This window comes from Erinaceus europaeus, unplaced genomic scaffold, assembly GCF_950295315.1.
Source record: "Erinaceus europaeus unplaced genomic scaffold, mEriEur2.1 scaffold_869, whole genome shotgun sequence".
NCBI classification, from domain to species: Eukaryota; Metazoa; Chordata; class Mammalia; order Eulipotyphla; family Erinaceidae; genus Erinaceus; species Erinaceus europaeus.
Window position 1 is genome coordinate 39603 of NW_026647985.1, and position 8234 is coordinate 47836.

An 8234-nucleotide genomic window follows, 5' to 3' on the forward strand; every position below is an offset into this window, starting at 1 on the left:
TTTTTATCAGGTAAAATGGTGTGAAATGTTTTAGAATTCTCTTTTCTAAAAAACTTGAGTGCAGAACACTTCCTCAAATGTCTGTTTTCTTTTCCTAGGATTTGCTTACAAGACATAAGTTGCTCAGTGCAGAATTTTTGGAACAGCATTATGATAGAGTAAGTACACACACGATACTATTTTGATATAGTAGATTGTGGGTTTTATTAAAAGAAATGAAGTTATTTCACTGGATTTTATGTTAACCTTTGCATATGTATATATAATGCTTTTACATAATGTTGTAATCATTTCTCTAGTAAAATATAGTAGACTGTTACTTGGTGAGACACAAATTTTTTTCATTGGTGTGTTGTCCTTCACATTTTCCCTTGTTTTAAGATGAGAAGAAAGCACACTGGTGCTGAATAATTAAGATGAATGCAGAATTGTCATCTAACTGCATGGCTTCCCCATGTCTCTGTCAGCTCTTCTTAGTCTCCGCTTAGATAGGAAGGAAGGCAGCGGCTGCAGGCTAGGGAGCCCTCAGGCTAGGCTCTGCTGCTGGCTTCTGGGACCATGACCAAGGCAGCTACCACCCAGACAGAGGAGCAGTGCCTCGCACCCAAGAGCTGTAGCTACTGCCCTACTCTCAACCCCAAATGAAAGGCTGGGGAAGATCCGTCACAGAGGCAGAGCCAATGTCAACACTAGCACGTGACACACCAGGCATGTCCTCTGCCACTTCCATAGCCAACCAGAGTCTCGGTGAAGCACTGCCAAACTGTGGGTCTTTGACAACCTACAGATAGTTCAAATGAGTGGACAGGAATATAGCTCATCAGTCTGAAATCCTCCCTTCTCCCAGGGTTTGGAAATGTAATCTTGACCCTTGTGTCCCTCTTCCCACCACTTTAGTCTGTAGTAGTTTGCTCTCTCCACGTCTTCATCCATCTTAGCCTCCAGAATGCCTTTTCTCCCCACCTTTAAAGGAAACCCCTCCCGTTAGTAAAGGCCTCTGTTCTCTGGGATATCTGCCCACTCAGCACAGTGCTGTCCAGCTCTCCTTTCTGCTTTTTGTACTTAAGCTCTGGACTAGTAGAGTGGTGAAAATTAGAAGTTTTCTTCTTATTGTTATTATTACTATTATTTTAGAAATATTTATTTCATTTTCCCTTTTGTTGCCCTTGTTTATCGTCATTGTTGTTATTGCTGTCATTGTTGGATAGGACAGAGAGAAATGGAGAGAGGAGGTGAAGACTGGGGGGGGGGGGGAGAAAGATAGATACCTGCAGACCTACTTCACCGCCTTTGAAGCGAACCCCCTGCAGATGGGGAGCCGGGGGCTCGAACCGGGATCCTTACACTTTTTTTATTATTATTTTTTAATCTAATCCACAGTGAGAGCTGACTCATTAGTGAGGGAAGAGAACTGTATTTGGTGCTTATGGAGTTTGGGGGAACGGAAGAGACCCAGATATGAGCCATCTGTGGGCCTGGCTAGAGCTGGGAGGGGTCAGTTCCTCAATCTCCCTTCCTGCAGGGCGTAGTCACACTGCTACATTTTCTTGTCCCCAACCCTGAGGGTCAGAGAAGGGTGAAGAACAGGCCCAGGGGTTGGGTGTGGGCAGCCACTGGCCTCTGGTGTCTGAAGTCTGCCTGACGCCCTATGACTTCGTCTCCCAGCCTTTTAAAAATAGTGCTGATTTGTGTTTTTTTGCCTTTCAGTTCTTCAGTGAGTATGAGAAGTTACTGCATTCAGAAAATTATGTGACAAAAAGACAGTCACTCAAGGTATAACATTGTTTTATGTGGTTTATTTCAGTTTACTCTTGTTAGAAATTTGCACTTGGGCAAAAGGAGAGATTATGGTATGCACTCTAGACCTTTGTAGGCCGGGGTAGGCAGCAGTTGTCCGTGGTCAAGGTTTCTGTGGAAAGGACTGAACGGGCGCAGCAGAACCTACTGAACGGGCGCAGCAGAACCTATCAGCTCTGTGAGGGGCACTGCTCAGGGGTCAGGGGAAAGGACTGCATGGGCACAGCAGAACCTATCAGCTCTGTGAGGGGCACTGCTCAGGGGTCAGGGGAAAGGACTGCACGGGCACAGCAGAACCTATCAGCTCTGTGAAGGGCACTGCTCAGGGGTCAGGGGAAAGGACTGAACGGGCGCAGCAGAACCTACTGAACGGGCGCAGCAGAACCTATCAGCTCTGTGAGGGGCACTGCTCAGGGGTCAGGGGAAAGGACTGCATGGGCACAGCAGAACCTATCAGCTCTGTGAGGGGCACTGCTCAGGGGTCAGGGGAAAGGACTGCACGGGCACAGCAGAACCTATCAGCTCTGTGAAGGGCACTGCTCAGGGGTCAGGGGAAAGGACTGAACGGGCGCAGCAGAACCTACTGAACGGGCGCAGCAGAACCTATCAGCTCTGTGAGGGGCACTGCTCAGGGGTCAGGGGAAAGGACTGCACGGGCACAGCAGAACCTATCAGCTCTGTGAGGGGCACTGCTCAGGGGTCAGGGGAAAGGACTGCACGGGCGCAGCAGAACCTACTGAACGGGCGCAGCAGAACCTATCAGCTCTGTGAGGGGCACTGCTCAGGGGTCAGGGGAAAGGACTGCATGGGCACAGCAGAACCTATCAGCTCTGTGAGGGGCACTGCTCAGGGGTCAGGGGAAAGGACTGAACGGGCGCAGCAGAACCTACTGAACGGGCGCAGCAGAACCTATCAGCTCTGTGAGGGGCACTGCTCAGGGGTCCGGTTTGGCTGTTTGGCATCTGAACAGAATGTGGACAGCTCCTTTGGGAACTTTATTCAGTGGAATGGGGCCTGGGAGGAGGTCAGCAGTAGAGTGCATGCCTTGCATGTGGGATGCTCTGGCTTTGAACCTTGTCAGCTCATCAAAATAAGACAGAAAGAAGTGGAACATCATAAATGGCAGAGGAGTGTGTTGGCTTCTCTCCCTCTCTCTCACAAGCATATGAAATTTAAGATCTCAGACTTAAAGTGAAAGACAGGAGACGGCTCGCCTGGAAAGGTGCCTGCTTTGCCATGCAGGCCGCCCAAGTTTGAGCCCAGCCATGTGGCATTTCCTTCTCTCCCTCTGACGTCTCTGTTCCTGTCTTTACACTAGGTGGATGGAAAAGTCATGCTGTATTTTTCTGTTTTTCTAGGAAAAAATGCATCATGGCTTTTCATGCAGCCCAGTATTTGAAATCAAGTCACTGAGAGCAGTAAAGTGCTAACAATGGCCAAAAATAAATTAAAAAGAGTGCCAGGAAGTAAACAGAACTCCCATACATGTGGGTCCTGGCTCTCCAGTGAGCTGCCTCCCCAGTCACAGTACAATCTTACTGTTAATTAATTTTTGAGATTGATTTTACCGAGCTTTGCACATGAGCAAGTCCGTCATTCCTGGGCTGACTGTTTACATTCTTTTAATTGCATATGGAGGGTGAGGGAGATGGAGAGACCCCACAGCACTACCCCACTATCAGTGGGGCTTCCCCACACCGTCCACGGCACACCTACGCGGTCCTGGTGCACAGCAGTGTATTCTCTACCTTCTGAGCTCTCTCCTGGCCTCTACAATAATTTTTTTAAAATGTATTTATTTCCTTTTGTTGCCCTTTTTTTTTTATTGCTGTAGTTACTATTGATGTCATCATTGTTGGATAGGACAGAGAGAAGCGGAGAGAGGACAATAACTTTTTAATTAAACTGAGGTTTGTGGTGAGTTAACAGGGATTATCAGTAACTTGTCTTCTTAACACTTTACCTTTGAAAGCTTCTACTTAGTAGGTTAAAGCAGAAAGACATTTATTTTTTAAAAATATTTATTTATTTCCTTTTGTTGCCCTTGTTGTTTTATTGTTGTAGTTATTATTGCTGTTATTGATGTCGTCGTTGGACAGGACAGAGAGAAAATGGAAAGAGGAGGGGAAGACAGAGAGGGGGAGAGAAAGATAGACACCTGCAGACCTGCTTCACCGCCTGTGAAGCGACTCCCCTGCAGGTGGGGAGCCGGGGGCTCGAACCGGGATCCTTACGCCGGTCCTTGCGCTTTGTGCCACGTGCGCTTTACCCGCTGTGCTACCGCCCAACTTCCGCAGAAAGACATTTAAAGGATGGGCTCTCACAGTGACAGATTCTGGCTGTACTGAGCACTGAGTGTCCGACTCCCCACAGGTTTCAGCCCTCCCAGGGAAGGAAGGGCAGTCATCACCCTCGCAGGCTTGGAGGCCGTGATCCTGATCCACCCACAAGTCTTCCAAGTGCCTCCTCACAGGCTTTGCTCAGCAGTGATTGTAAAACAAATTATTTCTAACCTTTGTTTCTTCAGATTCCAATGTTAATCTAAGTGAATTGTTTAAATGTTTTCTCAGCTTCTCGGCGAACTACTATTAGATAGACACAACTTTACAATTATGACAAAATACATCAGTAAACCTGAAAACCTCAAGTTAATGATGAATCTTCTACGGGACAAAAGTCGTAACATCCAGTTTGAGGCCTTTCACGTTTTTAAGGTAGAGTGCCGAGTCTCCATGGCGTTTCTTCTGACAGTGCTCCTGCCCCTTCATTTATGAATGACTGAAGTGTTACCAGCCTCAGTTTGGTAGTCTGAATACTACAATTTGGTTAAGCCAGTGTGCAGATTTGTATGGTACGACGCTGAGACAAAAGCAGGCCTAGAACTAGAGAAGAGCGTTTTGATTTGGGGACAAGAAGAAATTTGTTATCTAGGAGTGTCACTTACAGGGAAGAGTGTTAATTGCAAAGTGAAAGATAATCCGTTTACTGCAGAGCTAGAAAATGCCCAGCCCGAAGGCTGTATACAGCCCGCAAAACCACTTGGTCTGGTCCTGCTAAGACGACCACAGGTGAGACATAGCAACTCTAAGTGCTCACCTTTAAGCTGATCACTTTGTATGACTTACGAATGATGTTACAAATGTCCAAATGGTCCTTGGCAGAAAGAAGGTTCCTCAGCCCTGATTTACTGCCTGAAAACTCATCTGGCCTCCTATGCTGAGAATCCATCTCTGCCTGTTTTATTCTAAGGTCAGACTCAGTGTTTAGTACCAGCTGTTGAGTTTCAGAGCTTGAATGAGTTTGTCACTTCTTTCATGGCAAAACAAGGCATACTCTCCCTCCACCCCAAATTCTGAGATCAGATCTACTAATGCAAACGCCTCTTGAAATGGTCCTGGTTTCCTCATGCCCTGTAAGGCACTATCCATGGGCCACTTGGGCTCTGCCACCACCGACTCCCCTTCTCTCTGTGTCCCGCGGTCCCTGTTCTGATAGTGGTCTCTCTCCATGCAGGTGTTTGTAGCGAACCCCAACAAGACGCAGCCCATCTTAGACATCCTCCTCAAGAACCAGACCAAACTCATAGAGTTCCTTAGCAAGTTCCAGAACGACAGGACGGAAGATGAGCAATTCAACGATGAAAAGACCTATTTAGTTAAACAGATCAGGGATTTGAAGAGACCAGCTCAGCAGGAAGCCTAAGTTCCAATACACACCGAGAATGTCAAATCCAAACCCAGCATTTGCTGTTAGCTATTCAGCATCAGGCGCTCTTTCGATTCATGAGGAACATTACTGCTAATCTGCTGTTAAGTCAACGGTTTTTTCATTTTACCTTTTTATTTTTATCCTTTTTTTTTCTTTTTCTTCTTCTTTTTTTTTTTTTTTTTAGTCCAAGTTGGAGAACATAGCTGCTGCCTCCTTGCACTCTAGAGCACTCGTGGACTTTTTCTTGATTTTGTGTCATTGCAGAATGCCGAGACTGTTGCTGTAGGAGTTCTGACATGGCTGGCTCCCGAAGGTGGTGGCTTAGGGGAAGAGGGCATTGCTGTCACCGGATTAGACCGGAGCCTCTGCATTTACCTGTCAAAGACCTGAGTGAGGGTTCTCGGTCTGAATATATGCCTCCACGAAGGGAAGAACGGACAGAGCTTTATTTGAAATCAGAGGGGACTGTATCCAAGGTGGGAGCTTCTGGGGTGGATAAAGTTGAGATGTGAATAAATGATACTGAAACTGAGTGACTTCTCAAAAGTGTGACACTTCATAAGGTTTTAAGGAAAATGTATATAAGCTTTTCACAGCTTTCTAGAGTTTTTTGACATTTGATTTTCTTGAGACATGTAAACCTGGACATGTGGAAGGGTATTTGTTCATTTGACTTTTTGAAGATGTTTTAAAAACAGTAGAGCTGTCGGTGACACCTCGCATTTCATTTCAGCCATGCTTACAAGTTCCTTTTGTATATAATTCTTAGAATGCTCATTTCTTTTAAATGATTTAATTTGTACAGCAGAGGAATGTTACTGTATTAGTATGTAACTATTACCTAAAATATTGAGTTTTTGCAGAAAAAAAATGAATGCTCACATGTAACTGAAATACTTCAGATTTAAGTACCACAGCGTTAAAAGGGAAAGGCGAACCAACCCTTTATACTCAGATATCTACTGGGGTGCCATCTGTAGACTATAATCCAGTCCTGGAACTCAACCCGCTACTCTTTCCTGCATAATATTGGCCTTGATCTTCTCCATTGAAAATGAGTCCTGAGTTTGCCAGATCTATGAATGATACAGATTATGCTAAATTAATGCTGATTCTTTGTGTGTGTGGGAACCTCTATAGAGCACCTTTTCTTTCTTAGAATAAGTATTCCAATACAGTAGTTGTGAAAATGAGTAATTAAAACATTGGCTTCTCTTAGGAAGAGTTCCTAGTCATAGGTGTCCTATGGGGAAATTTATTATTATTTTTTAATGTCCTGTTCCTTAATGCTGCAAATTATCAGTATTTGTAAAGTAACTGATTTTGCACCACTTTTTTTTTTTTGTTACTGTGACCACAGCAGAACAACGTCTTCTAGAATATTCTATCTATGTAAAGTGATTAGAATGGGTATCTGTTCATCTTAGTGACACAGAGATCACAATTAACAACTTAACAAATCAGAGTTTGCCAGTTCAAATTCAGCATGGCCATAGCCGATTAAGAAATTCATTATATCATTTTCCTTTGCTAGCCTAGCTGAATTATTTATCAGCCAGTAAAATGAGATCCACCCACCTTGTGTTGACATTTTAGCAGGTTTTAAAACCTCCTAGGACCCCAGTTAGGAAAACAGATCCAGAAAATAAAGATGTTGATGCTATTTAATTAAAATGATAAGTCTACATTATAATTGGTTTTCCTGAGACTTTTTTCTTTTTTAACCAAAATCTGTGTGAAGCTCTTCCTGTTTCTCTACGGAGAATAGGTGTTTGGGAAGCAGAGATAGAACTTGGGGAGTCAAACGCTTCCCCCCCCCATGTGCTGCAGTGGTGCCTGCACTTCTCGTGAAGGCCACCAGGGGGCAGCAGGGTGTCAGAACAGCCATATGTCACTGTCACCTTGGAATCTGAGATAGTTGAAACTTCTTTTGATTCCTTGTTTTTAAACACAAATGTGACTTCAAGTTGAAAGTTGCACCCAAGGTTTATGCTTACTCAATATAGTCCCACTACCAAGACTCGTACACCAGAAGTGGTTTTGTTGTTTTGTGTTACAAAGGTTTCGTTTTACGTAAGTCAGTTATTCAGTGTGATTTTTATCCCTTGAAATAAGCAGGTGGAGATATACACAGTTGTTAACAATGCCATCAGAGTGTTTCCTTTCTCCTGAGGAAAAGTAAATTTCTTATCAGAATATCTGGCTGGCCCTGTAATTTAAATTAAAATAAAAATTTTGGAGAAACTGCATTGTCCACTTCTGTCTTGCCATATTTGTGCCAAGCGTGGTTTTCATGGAGACGGCTGGTAGACCCCTCATCCTACTTTCCCCTGCAGCTAAGTGTTGTTCCAGCTTTTAGTAGCGTCACGTTTGAGAGACTCACAGCTGGGAAGTGGCTCCTTGGCTCTTTACTCTGAACTCTAATGCCTAATGCACTCAGCAGGAGTAGTCATGCATCCCTACGGTCAAACGCAGAAGGTGAAAGAGCTCTGCGCACGCCCGGAGGAGGCCCTGCAGGAAAAGTCTCTGCCCGGGGACACACACTCAGCCCTGGCCTCTCCATTCTCAAAAATCATCCCAGGAGCACAAGTTCTAATCCCCCACAAGTATTAAGAATCCAGCGCTTTGAGCCTTGGGTTGCTACGCTAAGGCCAGCTTTTACTGTCTCGGTGTTTAAGGACTTGGAAAAATAGCGATTCTGGCTTCCAGATCAGTAGCCCACTGGGTAG

The 8234-nt window shown here is 44.9% G+C and overlaps 1 protein-coding gene across 1 annotated transcript in view; it reads left to right on the top strand.

Annotated features, from left to right (window-relative positions):
* Window positions 1-7754, top strand: part of CAB39 (calcium binding protein 39) — a 39963-nt gene extending 32209 nt beyond the window's left edge. The window contains exons 5-8 of the mRNA XM_060184583.1: window positions 99-158; window positions 1708-1773; window positions 4368-4511; window positions 5311-7754. Of these exons, the coding sequence (XP_060040566.1) occupies window positions 99-158; window positions 1708-1773; window positions 4368-4511; window positions 5311-5499 (459 nt within the window). The 3' untranslated portion in view covers window positions 5500-7754. The remainder of the gene's footprint in view (window positions 1-98; window positions 159-1707; window positions 1774-4367; window positions 4512-5310) is intronic.
* Window positions 7755-8234: the final 480 nt, after the last annotated feature.